The following is a 25,186-nucleotide window of genomic DNA, read 5'->3' on the forward strand; positions in this document are numbered from 1 at the left end:
CTGAATTAGTGTGGCTTAAACACAAAGGGAAAGTTCACCTGTCAATCACTGCTCAATGAGGAAGACGATTGATGGGAAAGGGGAAAATAGAAAGAAGGTTGTGATTCAGGGAGCTGATGGTAAGAATAAAATAACTGGTAGTTCAAAAGAATATTTTTAATTCAATCATGTTTAATTAATGTTTAATTAATTTAGATAATTATCATTCAATTGAAATAGATTTTTAAAATAATTGAAACAATAAAACAAATACTGTTATCGTTCTTTCTTTTATTTTTTACTTTTTATTTATCTTTTGTACTGTTTTTATTTTTTTCCTGAATACAACATACCACATCCAAGATCCTCCTGTCCAATCATAAATTGTGAAGACTCCGTCGCTATGGCTATGGTTACCTAGCAACCGATAAAGCCCTGCCCCCCCTTCCTCTCACGTTGTTGTAAGTTTATTGGACTGTGTTGGTTGCCGTTGGCGATTGCCTGTGTTTGGGTTGCCGTGGCGATTGCCTGTGTTTGGGTTGCCGTGGCGATTGCCTGTGTTGGTTGCAGTTGGCAAATATGTTTGTTTTTTTGCTCGTTGCCTCAGGCGACCGGCAATGCTGTGAACCGCATGCCGTGTTGCCGTGGCGACAATGGATTGTGTTTGGTGCATTGTGAGTTTATTTTGTATTTTTGCACATACTGATCAATTACTGTCACACTGAGATAGCGAATAATGTTACAATTGGCAATACAATCACTGTAATTTTCACACTTACGATAATTTATGCCATTATCATTGTATTTACTAATATTGTTTGCAGTTTTGTTTTTGATCAGTTTCCTTAGTGTGTTGATTGTTGTTATTGTCACAATTACTATCACAATAAGTATCATTACTATTTTATGTATTTTTGGTTGGGATGGGGATTCATTTGTATGCACATGTGCTGTGTGTAGGTATGTGAGAGTGTGAGCACATTTGTGTATTTGTGTATTTGTGCATTTGTGCATGCAATGGTGCGTGTGAGTGTGTAGAAATCAATGGGGATTCACTGGAGCGTGTGTGCCCACGTGTTTGCGCATACGGGTAAGCATGCGCTGTGAGCGTGTGTGCATGTGTGTGTGTGTGTTTGTGTGTTTGTATGTGGGGGTGAGGTTGTATTAATGTTTGTCTGGGTATTTATTTCATATTCATGTCAGGGCTCTCACACTGCAGTGTGTGCTAGACACGAACAAAACAACCGATTAACTGATGAACACGGTGGTAGAGTTTGCACCACGGTTGTGTGGGGAGTTCTATGATTCCGACGTGTCTTTCTATTACACGTGCTGAGGCCCTGTTTGGATCAGAACTCCAACTCAGTCTATATTCCAAACCCGCCATGCCCACCATCCCACACTGTATTACAGCAATGAGACCGAAGAAACCAAAACAACCTGCAGCCTGATCATGCCAATGTGTTTCCACTTTACTTTTCTCTCCTACTGGGGTGAAAATGGACCATCTGGTTATCATAGACCATCCCAAGAACCTGTCCCAAAAGCACTTTATGTGATTAAACAAACTATTGCAGGTGAATTTTTGGCTTGGCAGCATTATTACTGTCACTGAATTTGGCCGGACCTGGCTCCAGTTTTTCACTTATAAGGCCATACATATCTGTTCTGGAATATGGCCCCTTGTATACCTCATTGGCAGATATTTGTATTTTAATAATAAAATTTGTATTTGCATTACTTAGTGATCATAGTGATCATATTTCAGTATTCACTACCCATTTTGTGCGTTGTGTGCTGAGCAGTAAAAATATTCAGGATTATACGCATTTCTACCACACACTGAAGTGGACTATATTTGTGGATGGTGGGAAGAGTGTGGATTCGCTTGAAGTTCTGATAGGTACCTCTTTCCCCTTTTTCAGACTTCATTTCTCCCTCTTCTTCCCTCCTTCCATCTCTCTCTCTCTCTCTGTCTCTCACTCTGTACCTTCTAACTGTTTTACCCTAGCCTGTGTTATGAGGTAATGATCTGTGGTTGTCATGGTGAAACACGACGCCTGGTGTTGATTGGAAAACAGCCTTCCTGTCTAGGAATTCTGGGTAATTGGAACACAAAATGAAAACATATTCAGAAAGAATCTGCTGTAACCCCACCGGTGCAACCCCGCTGTTCCATTTTTTGCGTTGTTCCATGGCTTGCAGTTTATTATTTCAAATATATAGCACTGCTTCAGTGTGCCCCATGAGTCCAGCATCCAAGGGAATCTTTTAAAAATGTGTTTAAGAAACACATACAATACATTGGCTCAAATAGTCTCTAACATCATAAGGAAAAGGAGGAAATCAATATTTTAAACCTGATCATGAAAACATCCTTGCACAACTGATAATCTGAAAAATACCCTTTCTATTTCTGCAGATTACACCAAAAACCTGGGCACACCTTTTCAATATTGTAGATGCCCTTGCAAGCAATATAAAGGATAGGAACATGAACACTTATTTTCGTTACAGTAGTTCTGTGAATATCATTTATATATACACTCAGTGAGCACTTTATTAGGTATTTATTCCACTTCTTATTTTAGACTTATTACCCTTCTGCTGCTGTAGCCTGTCCAGATGTTTGTGTTTTGCTTTACTGTCACCTTCCTGTCAACTTCGACCAGTCTGGCCCTTCTCCTCTGACATCTCTCATTAACAATTCATTTTTCACCGCAGAGCTATTGCTCACTGGATGTTTTTTCATTTTTGCATCATTCTCTGCAAACTCTGGAGAAAATCACAGGAGATCAGCAGTTTCTGAGATACTCAAACCACCCTGTCTGGCACCAACAGTCATTCCACAGTCAAAGTCACTTAGATCACATTTCTTCCCCATTCTAACATTCGGTCTGAACAAGAGCTGAACCTCTTGACCATGTCTGCATGCTTTTATGCACTTAATTGCTGTCACATGATTGGCTGATTAAACATTTACATTAACAAGCTGGTGTACAGGTCCACCTAATAAATTGCTCACTGAGTGTATATACTTATATACCAATAAGACTGGATTCATGGGACAAACTGGAGTGCTATAGAAACTGCTTAGAGCTGGAGATATTTACAAAATTCAACATCACAATCATAGATTGCTTTAGTAGAAAATAGAAAGTAATTAATTTTTGGACGATATGAATTACTTAATGTGACAGAAATAATAACAAATTAAAATGCATGAATACATACATTACTTTCCTGTTAGTTGCCCAGAATTCCTATACTGCAACTTCTGCCAGAGAGTCATGCATGTTGGGGATCTGTTTGCCTGCCAGAAATGATAGTAGAGTACAACATACACATGCACTTACTAATAGGTTAACACACACAAGCACACACGGACACATGCCTGCACACACACTGACACACATGTGCACACACACACACACACACACACACACACACACACATTGGACAGGAATCAGGGTTTCACTTTGTGAGTTGCATGGGCACTTGGTGTGTAAGTGTATATAAGCAATATATAGAGATATTTTGTTGAAAGACCTCAGTATGTCAATCTATGATTAAATGAGGTAGTCTCAGCTCTAATGCCTATAGAGGCATCTAAAGCATTGACACTCCATGTTTCAACTCAAGTTCCAAAAACCTTGGTTGAGAAATGAGCTTGTCAGTCAGTCCGGAGAATATATACAAGATTACTGAATAAAAACCTTTTCTCAAACATTCGTGAAAAGCACTGTTTCAAATGAGGGGTGCAAGATTTTAAATCCAAATGCAAAACACTTTGTCCTCAAAATTTTTGTAGGAATTTAGGAAAGTGCTACTCTTTATTTTCAACATTTATTTATTCAATTCACAGTTTGCCACGTGTTGTGAATGTACTGAAATTAATTTACAACTCACTGATGTGTCAACTCCAAGTGGAAGACAAAGTTAATTGTGGTTAGACTGTTTCCAGCTCTTGGTTAGAAAATGCGAACTAGTCCAATTTGATCAGAGTTCAACTTACTGTACACATCCCACCTGCATAAATCTGAACTTTATTCAAATGTGTTTTATAATACTAAATTCACCTATTTACATGTACAATTAACTGGTTTATGTGAACCTTGCACATAATTTATGATGTATAGCTACTGCTCAAATGCAGCCTTCATTTGAATCAGTGTTTTCCAGTGAATCCATGGTGGTTCGCAAAAATATTCCAGTCTTTAAATGGAGTTCAAACAAGGGGTGTGCTTAGTAACCTACCAACTGTCAAACCATCAAACCAAAGCGTTTCTATTTCAAGCAAAGAATCCTGTGTTGGCTTCAGACTCACCCTGTCTCTCTATGGGCCTGTGTTTTCAGTACGGTGTCGACCCAAGTGGCTGCTTTGTGTTGTAAACCAATTCTTTACGAAACTAAGTAGGTTTGCCGGACCTGAAATCTTGATCACTGCAGTAGAATGGTGAAGAATATTGATTGCGGATGTGACGACTGCAGTCATTTCTAAACTAAACATACTGGAGTCCACACGTGTGTGTTCCTGCACGCGGGTTAAAGTGGGCAGAGGCCAGGAGATGCTGGGTGACTGTAGCAAAAAGGGTTCATGCAGCCAATGTATGTTTCAGTCTGCATCTAAGAAACTCTCTCTCCTTCTCTCCTTTTCTTCTCTCCCTTCTTCTCTCTCCCTCTCTCACTCTCCCTTTCTCTCCCTCCCTCTCTCTCTCCCTCCCTCTCCCTCCCTCTCTCACCCTCTCTCTCTCTCTCTCTCTCTTCATAACAGGTGAAATTCAGTCGATGCCTGTGGAGGGTTTCCAGAGAATGCGGCCTCAGACAGTCTCATGTCTGTTAAGCATCAGGACATCCTATCTAAAGTTACAACTGCACAATCACGACAGACACACCACTCCATGCTCACATATTTATCAATGTGTATGGACCAAATGTACAAACCACCCTCCCAAAAAAAAACACAAAGACGTGTCTGCAAGGCAGACCTGAGACTGGTGTACATACACGCTTTCAGAACACACAGACATACCGACCCCAGCCATTTCACCAGACTCAACTGGGATTGACTGGAGTCTAGGAGCAGTTTATTCCAGGTGTACAGCACATGAAGAAGGGGGTGGAGACGGTATTAACGAGGAGTGAGGGCACTGATGAAAAAAGAGTAATTAAGTATAATATATTACTTCTTCTGGTCTATCATATGTTGTGAAGAGTTAGCTTCTCTTTCTGAAAAGAAAAAAACTGAAAAAGATTTGACACAGCAAGCGTAGTTTAGAAAGACAAAGAAAAAACGCTTATAACTGTAAATAATTTAGTTTAAGAAGAGTAAAGAAAAAATAAAAAATGCAAAACTAAGAATCCTTTACATAAAAATATGAAAAACAATGAGATATTATTATTATTGTTATGATTATTATTATCAAGGGATTATTGCATTTAAAAATGGAAAGGGGTTGAAAAAAGTTCAACATATTTTAAATTTCAGCTTAGTTTTGTTGATATGTGGGTGGGAGGGCAGAAAATGTGGGAGTTTTAATATTTGAAGTATTTTTTATTTATTAATTAATTTATGAATTCCTTTTTGGTGATTGGGTAAAAAACTGAGGAAAAGAGTTGGGGGAACTTTTTTGATTTTAGGATTTTTTTTAGAGAAATCAATTTTTGTGGGTCTGTATATCTCACACTTTGTAATTGCATAATTATAATTATGAAATGATCATTATAATGATTATCATAATTTATTTCTTATTTATTGCTTCTTGTTTTTGATCCAATCTCTCTTTTTAATTTAAAATAAAAAAACAAGTAATAATGACCACTGTATCACTTTTGTTGAGTGTGATGTCGCTATGCAAAGGTATTCATGGGTGCTAAGGGTGCCTGCATATATAGGGTTGGAGGGATGGGGGTGGATTATTTTACGATTGTTTTAGGTGCGGATATCCATGTTTGATTTTAAGTACCAAAAACAATCTGTATCCAGTTTTACATGTCCATTCTCCAGCGCCTCGGAGATTTCCCAAGAACAGGCTGTTTTAGTGACTGCGTCTGTAAGACTCATTAATATCAATAAGCCGCTGTTCTGATTGGCTGGCTAGCTCCATCGAACTGAATGCCGTCTGTGCGGAGCACTTGGATTTCTTCCGGCTGCAAGGTGGAACGTATTGTTGTGATGCCACAACCTCACGGAAGTCTAAACAACTTATTTAAATGCACATTTTCTTCACACGGACTGTGTGGATTTATTTGGGGGCAGCTTTTTGGTACTTTGACAGTGTTTTTATAACACCTTCAACTCCATTATAATCCACATAGCAATGGATGTATGGGACCTTTAAGTTTGAGTAAAAAAATTGCCTTAATTGATACAAAGTTAAGGACACCGGTTGACTCAGCCCAGTGTGTTTATTCAGAATAGCGTTCTCAGCTAAACTGCAATTACACTGATGTCCAATAGAGGGTGTGAGAGTTGGGAATTGTGCTGAACCATAGGCGTCCTGTCCTTTATTCATAAAATGGATGCTGATTAAGCAAACCCTCTGCATTCATCAGTATCAGTTGTAAATAACTGTTTATTGGCGGATGAGTGTGCACATTGTGCATGTCTTTATCGACTGCATATCACACTCTAATCAGGAGGACAGGCAAAGGTCAGGTTCCGTGGAGATGTCCTCTGCTATCTTTGAGTGTGACTGTTCCAGTGTACTCTTAGCATTGGCCATTAATTATTCACAAAAACACAGCGTGAGATTTTTAAGTAAATGTAGTATTTATTGACCATCCATTCCAGTTGAAGACAAACAAACAAACAAATATAAACAAGAAGCAGAAAAATCATTAGTCTGACTTATGAAAGCAACTCCTTCAGACCCTGCAACCAGTGCAATGGACATCACATGTTTGGTGTTTTTTTCCTATGTTAATGACTGATTTTACATCGTCTTCTGACTAGCTATTTAGCAGGCCCTAACTACTAAATTAGATGCAAGTATGGCCCAACTGGTTCACAACTGAAAAAGTTACATCACACCGAAGTGAAGCAGTAGTGGCAGTAGTACCTCAGAGTCATCAAATCAAATAACATTTATCATAGCATTATGAATATTTTTAAACATGAATTTCTACATTTGATGTGTTAAACATAATATATAAACACAGACAATATAATTTTAAGCATTATACACTCAGTGAGCACTTTATTAGTTATTTACTAGACTTTTCAACTCATTAAGTCTTTTGCTGCTGTAGCCTGCTGTAGCCAATCCACTTAGAGGTTTGACACATTGCGTGCTCAGAGATGCTCTTCTGCATACCACTGTTGTAATGTGTGGTTATTTGCATTACTGTCACATTCCTGTCAGCTTTGACCAGTCTGGCCCTTCTCCTCTGACCTCTCATGGGCAACATGGCTCAGGCAGTAAAAGCAGTCGTCTGGCAGTCGGAGGGTTGTCGGTTCGATCGAAGTGTCCCTGAGCAAGACACCTAACCCCCAAAAGCTGGCCGGTGCCTTGCATGGCAGTCAATCTGTATGAATGGGTGAATGAGAAGCATCAATTGTATAGCGCTTTGGATAAAGGCGCTATATAAATGCCTACCATTACAATTATCATTACCTCTCCCATTAACAACGTGCTTTTGCCTGCAGAACTCACTGGATGCGTTTTGTTTTGCATAACTTTCTCTGCCAACTCTAGAGACTGTTGTGCGTGAAAATCCCAGGGTATCAGGCATTTCTGAGATACTCAAACCAACAATAATTGCACAGTCAAAGTCACTTAGATCACATTTCGTCCCTATTCGGTCATTAGATCTGAAAAACAGCTGAACCTCTTGACCACGTCTTCATGCTTTTATGCATTTAGTTGCTGCCACGTGATTGGCTGATTAAATATTTGCATTAACAAGCTGGTGTACAGGTCTCACTAATAAAGTGAGTGTACATATGATCTATTAATTGTCACCATTCAATCCAGTGTGAATATAAATCTAAATGATTAATAAACATATAGATGGATGGGCAAGTAGTAAGACATATTATTTTTACCGATTTTCACAAGCGTTCAGACCATACGTCCATTGCAATAGACATGCAATAAAATTTTAAAAGACTTTTAACTTGTTGAGCCTCATTTCTACATGAGTAAGAACTAAAAATGGTCTGAAGGGGTTAACAACGAAAGCATTTGAAACAGGCAACATTGGATAAATTAATAATATGCTATGTGTGTCTGTATGTATGTGCGTGTGTGTGCGCGCCCGTCGGCGTGCATGTGTATGTGTGTTGATTTAATCAGTTATCTTATTGAGACTATGCAACCTTTTTACCCAATCTGGTGAGCATCACCAACTATTGTAATGTAATTTTTAATTCAAATGAGTGAATGATGATGACACGCGCTGGCATAGCTCCTTTATGACATCCACTTGATTATGGGGCAGATCCTATATGGAATTCTATCTTGATATGGCAGGCGCAATAAAGTCGCATTAGGCAGAAGGCAATGGAATGTGGTGTTTTTTTCCCCTTTGAAGAATCGCCGACTTGTGTGGAAAGCACGGCGTATGTTACCAGGCGCACCGAAATAAATAAATAAATACACGTCGAAGGGGTAGCTGCCCCACCCTATAGAACATGGCTTTAATTACTGGTTGTAAAATGAAAGGTTCCTTTTTCAGTATACCACTTGAAAAAATAACCATATTACCATATTATTAATTATCTAATTGTTAAAAGACTACGCACCACTGTCTAAAACTCTCCTCAGTAACTTCAGTCCCATGCGCACCAACTCGATTCCTTCACAGCGTTATTAAATACATCTACTCCACTGATAGACACCCCGTAGGCTACACCTCGGGCACAACCGCAATGACCTCGGTCTTTCCAAACGGTTCATATGCCACATTGTCCACTCAGCCTTTTCCTGTCGCTTTCCCAAAGTCAAATTAAGAGAGAACAGCTAAACACATTGTAATTCCGGTTATCTCCGAATTAGTAGCACCACACTGAGAACATTATAATACGCATATCACGTGCACAATAAACGGGACGATGTGCAAGTAGAAATCACAACGATAAAAAAAGAAGGGGGCATGGGACAAAATCCTGTTTGCCAGTCAGATTTCCACGAAAATAAATGTATGCCCCGCATTGAAATGGGGTGCCAATTATTATTAATACTGTAAACAAAGGCTATATTAAGGTAATCTGAGAATCGTAAACCGACAAATAAAAATTTGACCTCTAGTCAGTTGAATGAGGGAAGAGTTTGAGTACAGTTAGTGTTTTACTATAGTCCGGAAAGGAACTGGGGAGTTCTCCTCGTGTGTGTTTAAACGTCACTCTGTTATCCCTCCCCTCTCCTCGTCTATTACCCCTCCCTCTTGGATCATTTTCTGTCCTCTCGTCAGATACGACAGTAGGACTGACCGATGCCTGTTCTTGGCGGAGAACCGTTGCCTTCCATCACTAGTGGAGAAGAATAAAAAGTTGGAGAGTTGTCTTAAAAGAATAAACTTGGATTCTCACTAATCAATGAGGACACTTACAGACACAGTAAAACAATTCAAAGAATATTCAGTAGGTCTTCATTTCACCAGTTTCATTTCATTCCTGTTTTGTTATCAGAACTGGTTTTTAAAATATGCAGATGAGCTGCGGAGACAGAAAGGTCGGACCATAAACCCAGACAGGCTGCGGACACGCTTACCCACCAACAGACACTGGGATCCGGCAACGACTTCGGTGGCGCTATAAATTACCGACTGGCTTCAACTTCATTGCTTTATCAACAGCGAGCACCATCAGTAACGATTTATTGGGCTTAGCGCAAATTTAATCTTTGTCCTCACCTTCTTTTCTGAGTGGACCTGGGTGGACTCTCTGACTGAAGTAAGTAGCCACCATTATACATCAACGAATAGCTGTTATTCCCATACGCTTCACTATCACGTGCAATGTTTATTGTCATTCTAATCATATTTCCTCTTGGCTAACAGTACAGGGTTGCTCATTTATCTTTACGTTGTTCTTTTGTTTATCAAGTTGTTGAATCTGGACATCTCCATGGTACAATGTCCAGTGTGAAATCAGCTCTCATAGAAAGTAGGCTACATAAGATCCCTATTTGACTATAGAGTTCAATTCACACTGAATTAACATTTAACCCAGTACAGCGTTCAAGCAAACAATACCCTATTCACATGTTATCCTGAATACTTGGACCAGAGCACACTCTGCCCATCTCACAATGGAACACAGACTGCATAGCCTAGGCCTATGCCTGACTTGCAAAATCTATACATAAACCATTTCAGATGATGAAACAGACAGACAGCAACACGGTATACACAGACACGTGCTCACTGCATAGGCCACTCTTAGCTTCCCTCTGCTTGCACTATCTGAAAATAGTATAGGTGTAGTGGTAGGCTAAAGTTATAAGTAAGGAATCAGTGCAGTGTAGCCTCATGCCAAGCAGCTTGTAGTGTAAACCAGTCGTAACCTACACGGTTCCTGGAGACCTGTAGGTTTTCACTGCAACCCCAACAAATCACACCGCATTCAACAGCTAGAGATCTTGTTGAGCTGCTTATTAGTATAGTCAGGCGTGTCACATTAGGATTGAAATGTAGCTCTCCAGGGCCAGGGTTGGTCACCACTCGTGTAAAGCCTTCAGACTGTAGAGGTGTCCTGTCCAATCACCACTACAGTACAGGGTTGGTGTCAGGGTTAATGGGTTAATTTAACACTGGGCATTTTACTCAGTTGCATATGTGGATTGTCTCAACTACATTTTTGCTTTTTATCACTTGAAGCAAACAACTGAGTTAATTAGCTAATATATTAAACAGATCGGATCGAATCAGAACTAGAATAGAACTGACAAAATAGCGCGTATGGCAGCCTACCTCAGATGTGAAAAACACGTTGAATAACATCTGAGACGACCAACGTTGTGTCTCCACAGAAGGTTTGTGGATTTAAAATCCAATAATCATAGAAAAAAATAGCCTTATATACCATATTTTGCCTGAACTGCCCATAAAATCTAAAGGCACGGTCTCATACAGGCACGGTTTTTGTCAGATGCATCATTAGATGATTGATGAGACGTGTAAGTAGCCTACATTATTGCGTGGTCACAATTAATTTCGTTGTGACTTCAAACGTCCGTTTCTTGTGAGTACTTAGCATAGGCTATACAAAACGACGTAATAAAAAAGTCATGAGTTTGGGAGTTTCTCTCCGTCGTTATCCGCCTCAATACCGCGTACAGCTAATTAATAAAATATTCACAGCTGTGTAGTAATGGCGTGATGTATCACCCTGTTATTCATAGGAATTGTATGCGCTGGGGGATACAACAGCAACACAGTTCAATGTGCAGTTGTATTCTGCAGAATTTCTAGCGTGCCCAAAAGTTTGGAAACTCGATGTAAGAGTTATCGGATACGTAATAGCAAAAACCTTTGTTAAACTGTTGCAATACATAGTCCTACACCCACCGAATGTTCGACTTTCCTTTATGAACATGTTTAAATCTACGGCAATACGCTGTGGAACTAGGCTGTTTGTTGCAACTTGAAGTCACCGATAATTTCCACCCCTGCGTTTCCCTCTTCCCTCCCCTATGTGTCAATGCATAGCCGACTCCCGCTAGGTTGCAGGGCCTATATACAGTGATACAGCCGTAATGTCCTGGCAGTCCATTTCCTATTTCTTTGAGTAATAGATTTCTCATTACACATTCAATTCTCCCATCAGTTTGTGCCATTTTCATATTTAGGCCTATTGCATTTGGATCTAGTTAATCGTAGTTACCACCACTCCCCTACAAGCAAGTTAAACATACTGAAAGACAGTAGTGGACTAGAAGCCCAAGTGTGAGCATAATGTGGGTAATTGCAACTGGGATTTATAATTTATAATCTGGGTCAACTGTCTTATTGTGAGTTCATTAAATCGGACCCAGTCTGGCCTCGACGTGGCGGTGAAGTGGCAGCCATGTTTCAATGTATTTTGACTACTGTATTTTATTGTGCTAAAGTATAAATTCATCCGGATTCAACATCTGGATTTAGGAGGCTCTGTGTGTGTGTGTGTGTGTGTGTGCGCAGGTGTTTTACCTTGAGACGTGGTGTGTATGTCCATGTCATTTTAAGCTGCGGGACCTCACTGAACCAACCTCACAGTGCAGCTGAAGGATTATGACAATAACAGCTGAAAAAGTTTGCTCAATGTACAGTACAAAATTGCTCAATGGACAGTGCTCAAATTTGAATACACATATTATTAGTTATTAATGTTGATAACTGAATTAAATGTAATAAAGTAGTGAGTTTACAGCGGGTGGTTCCCCCATCAAGTCCTCGTTTGCCCTTTCGCAGTTTCTCGGCGTAACAAATCAACAAATATCACTGCGAGAAATATCATCAGAAAAATTGTGGAGGAATGAAACCCTCTTTTGTTTTCAACTTTTGTTTGAAACCAACAAAGAGTTTCTGTTCTGTGAGGAGAAAGTGTGGGAAATGGCCATGCGTAGTGGTTGATTCAAAATGATGACAGGTCACAATGAATGAAAAAAAAATCATTTCACAGTTTCATTGTAGAAAGGTATTCATTTGTTTTTCAGTTTCCCTGTGCTGCTAGAATTACCCATGTGTTATTATTACACGGTGAGCTGTACTGACTCAGGTGAGGCAGATCTCAAAGTAGGAAAAAAAAAGTGGGCATCACTTTCTGCTGAGGCACTTGTTCTTTGCTGGGGAACTTGGGTTGCAACTCAAAGGTTGTAAATTGTATTCCCAGGTGGCGTGCTGCCATTGTACCCTTGAGTATGGCACTTAACCTGAATTGCTTCAGTAAATAAGCTGTGTAAGTTGTTTCGGATAAGAGTGTCTGCCAAAAGCCTAAAATAGCGTGACCTAATGTAAATGTAAGTTGACTGCCCTGTCGGTGGCTGGGCAACATTATCAGGGCAAGGCATAATTGGCCAAAGCTCTGCCCCAGGGAGGAAGCGTCTCAGTTGGCAGGGTGTCTTCTGCCTCGTCGCTTTAGGAGCAGATCTTCTGGATGGATCAGGCACCCGAATGTGGACCCTGCAGCAGAGGATTGTCCTGAATGGACGTTTCAAAGTGGGGATAAAAGGAGAGGAGTATACCTGCTGTGTCAGTCCTTGTTGCCAAAGTTACAGTAATTACATTGATTGATCTGGTTGAGCGTTTGTACTGCACCAAAATTGGTTCTGAAATTGCAGGGGGTTTTTTTCTTTAAATTGAATCTTTTATCAGTAAGAATTGTGATTTTATTTTTAAGTGAGATATTTATTGGGATAGTCTCAGGCTTCCCAGGCAGACAGCTGCTTTAGTGGTACTGTGAACACCCTTTACATGAATCACTGGCGGCTGTATCAGTCAAAATTTCCTCTGACTCAGAGAACAGCGGAAAGCTCTTGGAGCATTTCCACAAAGGCAAAAATGTGATCAGTGTCTTCATTGGCTCAGAGCAGTGTGGTCAGTCCAGTCACATGATGCTGTCAGCCAATAAATGGCTGGCAAAGGCTGCCATAAGTAAATACAGTGCTGTGTGCTGCAGGATCCCATGCCTGACCCAGAGCATCTCTGTGGACGTGAAGCCCTGCTTCGTTGAGAATAGACAGGGCTCAGATGGTACGAACACCCTCTGTGTGGATTCAGTACAACCCCCAGCTTTGATTGACTCTTACCTTTAAATACATTTTCTTGCTCCCAAACAGATTTGTTATTTCTTAAAACATTATCGAAGTCACATGAAACAATCAGGTATAAATGGGGCCTTTATTGTACTGAGTATGTCTGGGTGTCAAGTGGCTTTGTAGGATAGAGATGGGTTAAATGGTTTCCAGTTCATGTCAAGATTCTGTTTGTAATCACTGTAACTATAAGATGGCCACATCCCTGTAAGTGGGGTACATTTAGGTGAATCAATGACATATTTTATATATAGCTTGTAAGATTGATTGTTGAAACATACATAATAGATAAACTGTGTATATAAGGAAATATTATATTTACATATATATATATATATATATATATTTTTTTTTGTATTTATAAAAAATAAAACAAGCACTTGAATATTAATTCAGTTTTTCAGTAATTGACTCATGTTTCATCATATAGCTATTCAGTGACACACTCAAGATATGTAAACCAAATGCCTCATTTGGGGACACATCTGCAAGATCTTACCCAGAGCCTTAGCTCTTGCTGTCCCTCGACCTTAGGAATAGAATAATGGCTAGGTACAGGCTTGGTGGCCAAAATATTGCAAGCATTGTCTGCGGTCTCTGGGCATTTTCTTCAGTTAATGTCGGGGTTTTTGCTCTTCGGTTCTTATGTTTATGTTTGCGGCCCCAGCGTCCCACAGTGCGTTGCACTTGGACCCGGTGTCCTGGGCTCCGGCCCGTGCTGCTGCCGTGTTATTGTCCTGCTGGGGCCCTCTCACTGTGACCAGCACATTGGCACGGCTTCAGGGCCGAAATGAGGGAGCGATGATCAGCGTCCCATGACGCGTGGAATTCAGCGCGCACACATTAATGCAAGAGTTCAACAATGTGCCTAATGTTGTGCAAACACGCCGGCCATAGTTCAGCAGGGTGAAGACAGCGCTGACTTATGGTCAGACATGCGAACCAGAAGGAGGTGGATTGAAATCCTGCAGGTGACACTAATGTAGCTGTGAGCCCGTTGCATTTTCTGAATCTCTGCCCGAAAACGCACCTGGTTCAGTGTGCTGTGGGCATAGGAAGACGTTGCCCTGGTCACGTTGCGGTTAGCTGTGGTTAGTCTGCTCTGCTCAGACACAGCTGTTCAGCCCTTGGGCAGCCGCTTGGCTTGCTGCTGCTGCAAAGTGCCCTGTACAGTAAGTGGGTCAAAGAATCGGTGAGCCGTGTAAAATGCAAGCCTATCTTAATGCTGTCTTAAATGCAAAAGCCATGTCTTGATCTTGAAATGGTTGTTTTCCATACAAATGGTAATATATAATTGAAGGGCCTATGAAATATTTCTGTTTCTATTTAAAAATATGAGTTGTACTTACTTCTATGGCCCATGTGTTCTTGCATTAGGCCTTTTCTATGTATGAGCATAGCTGATTTTCCTCAGTTATGTGGATTTCCTGTGGTGTGGCGAGTGTATGATTCATCCAGAGACCGCATTAGACTGCACTGTGCCCACATTCGTGTATCTGTCATGTTTGGATCTTCTTAATCTTACTGGAAATCCTGCTGCATACTCGCTACGCCTATTTGCCTGGATTTTGCATCTTGTTATTTGGAACTAGAATCCACCCTACATCCGGTGTGGGGTGTGAGGCGTGGCAGTCAGCGCATGCATGAATCACCACTTTAAATTCTCTAAATCTCTCTCTCTCTTTCTCACTTCCCATCGTTCCCTCCCTTATGCACTTCAGAGGGTTTGTCAAAGGCTAGTGCATTTAACATTTCAGAGGTTTCGGTGAAAAACAGAAAAATAATAAGATGGGAAGCTTTCTTCATAAGATTATTGTGTGATAACCGTGAGATAGCCATGTAATGTCTGCTCAGTCTATATTATGCATGTTAACCCTTCCCCTCTCCCTGGCAGTGAGCTGTTCGTAACCCCGGGGTTCTCCTCCTCCTCCAGCATGTTGGAGTGGCTGAGCGACTGGTTCTGGCAGGAGCGGCGCTGGTTCCCTGAAGGACTGGGCTGGGCCGACATACAGGACAGAGATGGACGTGTCTACGCCAAGGCCCGTGACCTCTGGGTCTCCATTCCCATCGCTTTGGCCTTCCTGGCCGTCCGGCAGATCTTTGAGAGGTCAGAGACTTCCATTCAGCGGCTGTCCTCCTGCTCCTCACACCTCTCCTCATCACTTTCCACCTTTTATGTTTGTTTGTTTTGTTGTACGCTGTTGTTTTGACATTTTGACCTTTCTGTTTATTGAATGAACAAGAAAAAAATACGTAAGAATATGTAATATATTATAATGATTTTCCTCTCTCCTTCCTCTTACTGTCCCATTTGTCATCTCCATTGTTCCATTGTCTCTCTCCTTCTCTTCCATCCCATTTTAACTTCTTTCTCTGTTTGCCTCTATCTCTCTCTTTCTCTTTGTCCCTCACTAGGACAGTGGCCACCCCGTTGGCTGTGTTACTTGGACTGCAGGAGAAAGTTCGACTTAGAGCAGCACACAACCCCACACTGGAATCATACTACCATAGCAAATCCAAACAGCCCACACAGGTAATCATGTGGCCCACACAGATGCATACATACACTACATTACATTATTGGCATTTGACACTCTTATCCAGAGCAACGTACAGTTGATTAGACTAAGCAGAAGACAATCCCCCCTGGAGCAATGCAGGGTTAAGGGCCTTGCTCAAGGGCCCAACAGCTGTGTGGATCTTATTGTGGCTACACCGGGAATCGAACTGCCGACATTGCGGGTCCCAGTCATGTGCCTTAACCACTACACTACAGGCCGCCCCATAAAGAGTGCCCACATACAGAGTGCTATACATCCCCAGTAATCACATGACTGTACTTTATGTATGTGGCATGTAATATAAGATGAAAGCATAACCACCCCACTCACACAACTTTCAACTGGCTTTGTACAAAAATGTACATTTTCTGAAAACACTTCTCTCAAGTAACTTGAAACTATTTTAATGAGCTAATTTGGCATATGTGACATAGTTTGCTTACTCAAAACCACGTTATGAAAATCATAAAAATGTGTGGCTAATTCTGAATGGAGTATATCTTTCCAAGGTTCATGCCAATGTTTTAAGTGCACCATATGTACAAAGCTCTCAGGGAAAATATTTTTTTCTGAAATGAATGTGATAACATTGCTATAGTCCGTGGACCATATAGATAGTTTTTGAACAAATCATACTTCCTGAAATCTGGAACAAATTTACACAAATTGTAAATCTGTGTTGTATTTTCCTGTCAAGTTTATTTACATCTATCATTGGCTAAAATGTGGCCTGATCCAAGATAAAAATGATGACAAAAAAGATGTATGTGTAAAACAGCAGTCTGTGTGGCAATATGGCAAATACATCTCAATACCAAACATTGTTTCAAAACTAAAGCTAAATAAGCAATAATTCTTTTTTTTTTTTTGCTGTTGCTGAGATGCACATGATTTTTGGAGATTTTTTGCATGACGTGCATATACTGTATAACATGTACATATAACACTCACCAATAATAAAAAAGGATAGTATAATAGTACAATGGTTTAGGAACTGGATTTGGTTGCAACTTTGGTTCTCACTTCCAGTTGTGCCTTTGAGCAAGATACTTAAATTGTAATTGCTTCACTGTTAAATTAGCTGTTTAAATGGATTGTATGTAAAGGATTTAAGTTGTAAACATTGCCCTGGATAAGAGGATCTGCTAAATGCCTAAAATCTGAATTTCACTCAACATTTTACTGCCAGGGCTAATGGCTATATCTGTATCTGTCTGTCTGATTTTTACTTTCAGAGTTCGATAGAGAGTTTGAGCAAACAGACGGGTTGTTCAGTGCGTCAGGTCCAGCAATGGTTCAGGCGTCGCAGGAATCAGGATAGGCCCAGTCTTCTCAAGAAGTTTCGGGAGGCAAGGTACGCTGCCACTCAAACACTGGGCCACATTGACGGGCAGTCATATAACATGGCACAGCACACACAAGAGGCAATGCAGTCATATAACACGGTACAGCACACACAGTAGGCAATGCAGTCCTGTAACTGGGAATGTACAGCACACACACAAAGGACAATGCAGTCCTGTAACTGGGAATGTACAGCACACACACAAAGGACAATGCAGTCCTGTAACTGGGAATGTACAGCACACACACAAAGGACAATGCAGTCCTGTAACTGGGAATGTACAGCACACACACAAAGGACAATGCAGTCCTGTAACTAGGAATGTACAGCACACACAAAAGACAATGCAGTGCTGTAACTGGGATGTTACAGTGGTGCAACCTTATATAGCTGTGAAGTGGGGAGGTGTGGCAGAACAATGCCACCCGGACCACACCCCAAAACAAAAAAAAGTGTCAATTTTTTAGTTTTTAGTTTTAATTTCAATACCTACATTGTTTCAAACCGAAAGCTGAATGAGCAATAATTCTGTTTTATTTAATTTATTTTTTTGCTGTTGCTGAGAAGTACAATTGTTTTTCGAGGTTTGTGTGCATGACATGCATATACTGTATAACACTCAGCAAGAATAAAAAAGGGATTCTAATGGGAGTTTGAAGCCCTCAGATACTATAACCTTTGGTTGACCCGATGTCAAATTGATGTGACATTTTAATGGCTTTAATTATTTAAATCTGTGTTTTAATAGCATCCAATAATGTCAGATACATTTCAGGAGCAAACTTCTGACATGTGGCTTTTAGGGTATTTGTATTGCCTACATTATTTAGCTTGTCTGTGACAGATTTCCTATAAGCACGAAGCTAGCTAAACATAGCCTCTTTCCCGAGTAACTGACAGGAAATAGACCAAAAACACAAAGTGTAAAACATGTTTCAGGATACCCCAGTGGCACTGGCTGATTACTTCTTTGCCTCTAAAAGCTACATCAAAGCTAATTCTTCAATATAGTGACTTTGAATCCTTCCACAGAGCATAGAGCTATTATTAAGCAGGACTTGGACAAATAAAATTATGTTACACTATTGGACTTTTTGTACTGAATATGCTTGTGGTCACAGCAGATTCTGTGATAATTTCTTTGTGATTTCCAATTCTGTAACTTCCTTTTAGACAATGATAATTCCTTTAATAATAATAATAATAATAATAATAATAATAATAATAATAATAATAATAATTAATAATAATAATAATTAATAATAGTAATAATAGTTCATGGATATTCAGCACTGAACCATAAACTGAACAACTTATATTAGCTGTACCTTTACTACAATGTGGGTTTGAAGGTGGTCTTGAGGGTTCAGTGTCACCACACAGTGGTCATATGCGTTTGGTGTTAATAGTGTGCACTGTGCTGCATGTGCTGTTGAGTCCTGTGGTTACTGTGTAGGCCTGCGGCTTGAATCGGCCTATTGTTTCTGCAAACAACAAGCACACTGTACAGGATCTCTCTCCCGCTCTGTGTCTCACACATTTATATCACTCTCTCCCTTGTGTTTCCTCCCATTCACTTCATTCTTTCTACCCTTTATCCTGACATCTGTAGCTTCTTCCCCCTCCTCCAGTCCTTCTCATTTGTGCATCTACATATACTGCTGTTCTGAAATGCTGTTGCGCTGTGATGTATAATTAATACCATTGTTATATGGTGTAGTTGTGGGTTGTAGTTTCAGGACCCTTGACTAAATGTTGTGCTGATTCTGTTGTGCATATTGTGAATATGTGTGGGGTATAACTGTAATTCTGTAGGTGTGATTCTATGTTATCAGTGTGGGCGTTTTTGAGTGTATGGTGCTGAAACAGGCTGGTATGTAGCTGTGAATGCGTATTATTTTGGTTTCAATGTTTGTGAATGTGATGTTTTGAGACTGTTGTGCAGTTGTGAATGTGGGGCATTGAGAATGTGTTTGAGTACTGTTGTCAGAGGTGTGTTTCTGTCCAGTTGTGTATGCGGGGTGTTCAGACTGTGTGTTCTCTTGCAGTTGGAGATTTACGTTTTACCTTCTTGCTTTCATTGCTGGCCTAGCTGCACTCATTGATGTGAGTATCATCCTTTCATCACCCCTTCTTCCACCGTCCATCTCCCTCTGCTTTGACCTCTCTGCTCTGCTCTACTTTTCCTCTTCACATACAGAACCAGACAGTGAGATGTATCCAAGCTCCTTGTTTTGGTGCTCCACAAACAACTTTTAAAATCTGTCTGAAGTTCATATCTGCTCACTCACTCTCTCCCCACAGAAACCCTGGCTCTATGATGTGAAGGAAATGTGGGAAGGATTCCCCATATTGGTATGTGAATTGTTATTAGGTATGGTGTCACTATACACCATGTATATGAAGTGCATTTCCAGCTGTGTAAATGTCAAAGAAAACCCTAAAGTGTGTAACTTACTCCACTACTTACTCCACTAAAAGTCTAAAATGATTCCTACATTGAACGTTGCTCTGGTTAAGAGCAGCTGAATATCTGTAATGTAATGCAATGTAATCTGTAATTTAATTGTGTAAATCTTCATTTTCCACCCTCTCTGTCACTGTCTTATTCTCCCACTTTCTCTTACTCATTCTCCCTCCCTCTCTCTCTCTCAGACCCTTTTGCCATCTCAGTACTGGTACTACATGATTGAGCTGGGCTTTTATGCATCTCTACTTTTCAGCGTAGCATCAGACGTCAAGCGGAAAGTAAGTCATCTCCCACTTCCGTTACTATATTGTCTCAAACCCACCAGTTGTTTAAACTCGATTTTGTCCAGTTTTGATTGATTGTTGCCGCTTGGACTACGCACCCATTACAATGAGCAATGAGATAAATATCTACAAATTGATATCAAGATTGTTTGAACACAAGGTTTATCTCGTGATATTAGGTGGATATGTGCCAATGGTGTATGGCAGGGAACTGTTGGCTTTCAGCTTTCATTCCTCCCCTCTAATCAGGGACTGATTTAAACTTGTGATAATGCTGCAGCATCTACCCTTTCATAAGGCTTTTCTGCAATTGAATAACTCAGTGTGTCATTGTCATTCATTAATTCTGTACAGATACATACACACACACACACACACACACATACACACACACACACTGCACATCAAACATGTCAGAAGAAAAAAAGATAAATGACAGATTTAGTTTTTGTTTGTCTACTACTGTACAAGCAATTACTGACCACGCTATCCCACTAAAACCTATGGTAAATGGTAAATGGACTGCAGTTATACAGGGCTTTTATCCAAAGTGCTTTACAATTAATGCCTCTCATTGACCCAATCACACACACACTCACACACCAATGGTGATAGGCTACCATGTAAGGCACCAATCAGCCAGGGCAGGGGATCGATCCTTCCGACTGCCAGACAACCTCTCTGACCGCCTGAGCTAATGTCAGCAAAAATCTTCTACTGGCATGACTCATTATCACTCCTGTGCTTCTTATGTGCACAAAACCAGAACATGTAGCCTGAAAAATAAACTAACACAGATGCACATATGACTCTCTCTCTCTCTCTCTCTCTCTCTCAGGACTTTAATGAACAGATCATTCACCATGTTGCCACTATCATGCTGATCAGCTTCTCTTGGTGCCTCAACTACGTTCGGGCAGGAACCCTGATCATGCTAGTGCACGATGCCTCCGACTACCTGCTAGAGGTATGAAGCTATGTGCATACAAATGATAGCCACTGTACTCTCAAATGCAGTGGCACCTGTAAATGTGAATGGATGAGCGATTTCTTGTCGATTTTCGAGCAACCTATCTTGTTACTTGTTACCTATCTTGTTAACATTGCAATATGTTAATTTATGTATTACCCATGGAGGATAAATTATTCAGCCACAGAAAAATATATTAATCTCTATAAATCTCTCTGTCCTTTGTCAGTCAGCCAAGATGTTCAACTATGCAGGCTGGAAAAACGCCTGCAACTACATCTTCATCGGCTTTGCTGCTGTCTTTATCGTCACGCGTCTGGTCTTCTTCCCTTTCTGGTAAGAAGCTGACGTGTACACTCATATCCAGTCATGTATAATACTCCACAGCTCAGTACAAAGAGCACACAACACAGAGCTGTTATACAGTATGGCCCTCTGCACTGTAACATTGACTGCACAGTAAGTCTAGTGAGAGAGTAGACTTAAGAGGAAAGCACATAGCGGTACGCTAACCTTTAAAGGGCAGTTCATAAAATACATAGTCACGTCATATGAAAATATGCTGCTTGTGCTATGATTTTCAGAGCAGTGACCCTGTTCTATGTAAAAAAAAACTGCTCTCCTCAGAGCTACGCACTGATAAAAGCCTTGCAGGAGGCTCTAATCCTACTCCGCTCTCCCACAGGATCATGTACTGCACCTGGGTGTACCCAGTGACCGTCTACCGCCCCTTCTTCGGGTATTACTTCTTCAACGGGCTGCTGCTGGTGCTGCAGTGCCTGCACATCTTCTGGGCCATCCTCATCGTGCGCATGGCCGTCAAGTTCCTGACCAACAACGTACGGAGCCGGCCGCCTGCTCTCTTAACTAGTGTGTGTGTGCATGTGTGTGTGTGTGACTGCATTAATAAATATGAGAGATGGCTGTATTGAAATATGCAGAACATCTGCACTCTAGTGATTCAGTGGTCCCCAATGTCTTTAGCGAGCAGTCAAACTCCATCTGGCTGATACGGACGTTGGATGTTGTTGTGAAAGTTAAGTCTGTGCAGCCGATTCACAGACACGATTCTTTTAAATTAATAATAGGCCAGCTGGTCTCTTTCAAACACTCTCTCCATTGCTCAGGAGACTGTGGAAGATGAGCGGAGCGACAGGGATGAAACAGACGAGTCGGGGGATGAAGATGAGGAGAAAGAGCAAGAGAAGAAGAATGGGCCAACGCAAAATGGCCACCCCATCCTCAACAACAACCACTGCAAGGCGGAGTGACGTACGCCACCGGAGACACAAGGCCAGAACACACAACCTGCCTCTCATTCAGAGTCCTGGCAGAGGAAGAGTGTGGGAGGAGGAGAGGATGAAGGAGGTGCTTCCACCTTCTGAGAAACAAATAAACTGCTGCACACAGTAAACACACGTTCTCTGACAAAGTCAAAGATCCACTCACATAGATACCAACTCAGAAACACCACCCACAATGAGCACTGAATTGTTGCCAAGGATGCATCACATTGATTACAAGTCATTCTTGGTTTTCTTCTGTCTCAGGAGATGTGGGTAATAAGAAAATAGAAAGTCATGGTGCTCCTAAAAATGTTTTAAAGATATGTTTCATAAGTCAATTTCACCTCATTCACTTCTTTTTACCAACCAGCCCCCGTCCCCCCATGGGGGCCTATGTGTTGAACCTCATCTGTATTTATATCTATGGTATTTATATCTATGGTAAAGTTCATTCATTGACACTTCCTGCATGCGCAATGCAGAAAGAGCATTCATTCAGAGAGTGCATAGCTGTATGAATGTTGCTTATTGAAAAACTTATCAGCAATTCCTTTGACAGCACCAGACTTGACAGTGCTGAGACCGAAGACCCTGTTTAAACAGAGGAAATCCCCTGTTCATTCTGTTAATTCAGTCTAGTGGGATGGAGGCTGTGGTCACATCTCAGCTATTGTTTAAGCACAGTGCTCTTTACATCAGCTGAACTCCACTGCTGTTTTGAGTGACAAAGTTATATTTCAGTGTCAGTTACATGCAAAGTGTAACTGCAACAGTATCAGATGCTGACCATTTTTGCTGTGGTAGGTTGAAACTAAGGATTTGAGGCTGTTGTAATGGTGCTTATGGTCTTAAGAAAAGTGTGTTTATTTGTCTTGTGTTAGTACGACATGTGTGTACACCACTTTTGGGTCTTAGTCTCAATCACAAAACCTTTAAAAGAGACAAAAGCATACAGGTTGAATTCATTTTCATACATTTTGTAGGGTTTTCCAGAGGTTTGTGCTGTGATGTCAAAGAAAACTTAAATAGACCTTAATGTCCATCCACCACCCTGAGACAGTGTTGTAGTCCAGGCCATGTGTAGCCTGATCCAGTGTGGTATATTCTAGACCTGTTCAGTCCTTAGTGTCATCCCACCCTCATGAGAGACAACATACACTGTGGCTTTGAGCTGTGGGTCTGGAAGCTCAAAGCTACAGCATTCATGAGCAGACAGTGCTGCAACAGCCTTGACATTGTGAGACAATTTCTGTGGTTTGTTGACAGTGACTTGGGTTATGATTGCAGTGTGGAACATGGGTTTACAGTTTTAAAAGTATTGAAAGTATTATTTCTGATGAAAGTAAAGGATTGAGCTGAGCTTTCTTTCAGCCTTTCACTCAAGTACATGTGAAGAAACTGACATGAATGATGACACAACAATAGTGTTTTAATGATTTGTTGTAAAAGTGCCTTACTTGTAAAGTACGACTTAGACTCGGCCTATCTGTCAATCATATCCTGTATCCATTCAGGCGACCACTTTCCGTCTTGCTTCCAAATGTTAATCTTTTCTATTTTCCTCTATTGAGGCCCACACTCTGGAGTGAGCCATCATCAGTACTTCCTCAATCCAGTCATCACGTCAGCCATTTTGCTTACCATGATCCATGTGTCAGCACCTTCTTTACTCACTGTCCTAGATATTCCCAGCACCCTACCTACTGTGTTTAATATTGAAGGCACCACAGTAATGATCATACATTAAAAAAATTATTGTGAACAGTGTGTGAAAATTACATTGACCATGTAAATGTCTGCTTCGGTATGTCTCTTTTTTTGTTTTCTTTGTCTCAGTATTATGAGTTCATAAGAAGTGGCTCTACAGTCACTGTATTTCAAGCCACTGGTGTATGATATTGCAACCTGGAGGCCTAGATGTATTGTCTAGTTCTTCCATCCTGTCTATTATTATACTTCCTGACCTCCCCCGGTGGAAAGTCCAGGGGTCAGAAAGTAAAAGTCCTGCTATGTGTTTCTTGAACTGAGCCAGCTGATTTCAGTCATTAGTTCTACCAGATGATTGGAGCAAATACTGGGGAGGACTTTTACTTTCTGAACCTGGATTTTCTACCTCTGCTTACCTGCTTTAACAACCATTTTACAAGTTAGAGCATGTTATCAGCTTATAGCAAACAAGACTGGAGTCTGATTTGGGCAGTAAAGAGCCTTTCTTTTTTATTGATAGTATTAATATTTATTATTCATATGTATTATTAATAATAGTAACAATCATAATAATAAAAAATAATAACAATCGTTTTATTGTTGGTGGCGGTAATAGTAGCATTACACAGTAAAACGTTAATATAAATTCAACTCTAACAGAATTAGAGTTGGACAGTAAGAGTCCAATTACCTACTGAGTTGATTTAATATTAACATTTTACTGTGCAGTAGTGCCAATTTGGTCAACGGTTTGGTATAATGAGTATCTGGCTGATCATAACGCAGTTACATATAGGAAGTTACATTGATAGCCTATAGTTTTGCAACTTTTAATTTATAAGCAACAT

General features: G+C 40.6%; 2 protein-coding genes across 8 annotated transcripts in view; both read left to right on the forward strand.

The window, feature by feature from the left end:
• Positions 1-5,797, forward strand: part of LOC133123879 (CUGBP Elav-like family member 3) — a 33,671-nt gene extending 27,874 nt beyond the window's left edge. For 6 of the 7 annotated variants that reach the window (XM_061234573.1, XM_061234591.1, XM_061234600.1 and 3 more), the window contains exon 14: positions 4,754-5,797. The gene's annotated coding sequence lies outside the window, so the exon portion shown is untranslated. Of the gene's footprint in view, positions 1-342; positions 441-4,753 lie in introns of all 7 variants that reach the window. The other variant, XR_009708263.1, reaches the window with a different exon arrangement.
• A 3,614-nt stretch (positions 5,798-9,411) lies between these two features.
• LOC133132076 (ceramide synthase 2-like) lies at positions 9,412-24,363 on the forward strand. The gene is made up of 11 exons (XM_061247224.1): positions 9,412-9,874; positions 15,649-15,822; positions 16,131-16,248; positions 17,512-17,630; positions 19,670-19,727; positions 19,926-19,976; positions 20,277-20,369; positions 21,214-21,342; positions 21,575-21,681; positions 22,031-22,184; positions 22,473-24,363. Exons 2-11 carry the CDS (start codon positions 15,650-15,652, stop codon positions 22,614-22,616), a joined length of 1,146 nt encoding a protein of 381 aa, XP_061103208.1. The 5' UTR covers positions 9,412-9,874; position 15,649; the 3' UTR covers positions 22,617-24,363.
• The last annotated feature ends 823 nt before the right edge of the window (positions 24,364-25,186 follow it).

Source organism: Conger conger, chromosome 1 (genome assembly GCF_963514075.1).
Source record: "Conger conger chromosome 1, fConCon1.1, whole genome shotgun sequence".
In the NCBI taxonomy this organism is placed as follows: Eukaryota; Metazoa; Chordata; class Actinopteri; order Anguilliformes; family Congridae; genus Conger; species Conger conger.

Bases quoted from the DNA above. Each gene is read 5' to 3' on its own strand.
- LOC133132076 (XM_061247224.1), top strand. From the start codon at position 15,650: ATGTTGGAGTGGCTGAGCGACTGGTTCTGGCAGGAGCGGCGCTGGTTC. The intron at 19,728-19,925 runs GTGAGTATCATC...CTCTCCCCACAG, and splicing joins GCCTAGCTGCACTCATTGAT to AAACCCTGGCTCTATGATGT. The intron at 21,682-22,030 runs GTAAGAAGCTGA...GCTCTCCCACAG, and splicing joins CTGGTCTTCTTCCCTTTCTG to GATCATGTACTGCACCTGGG.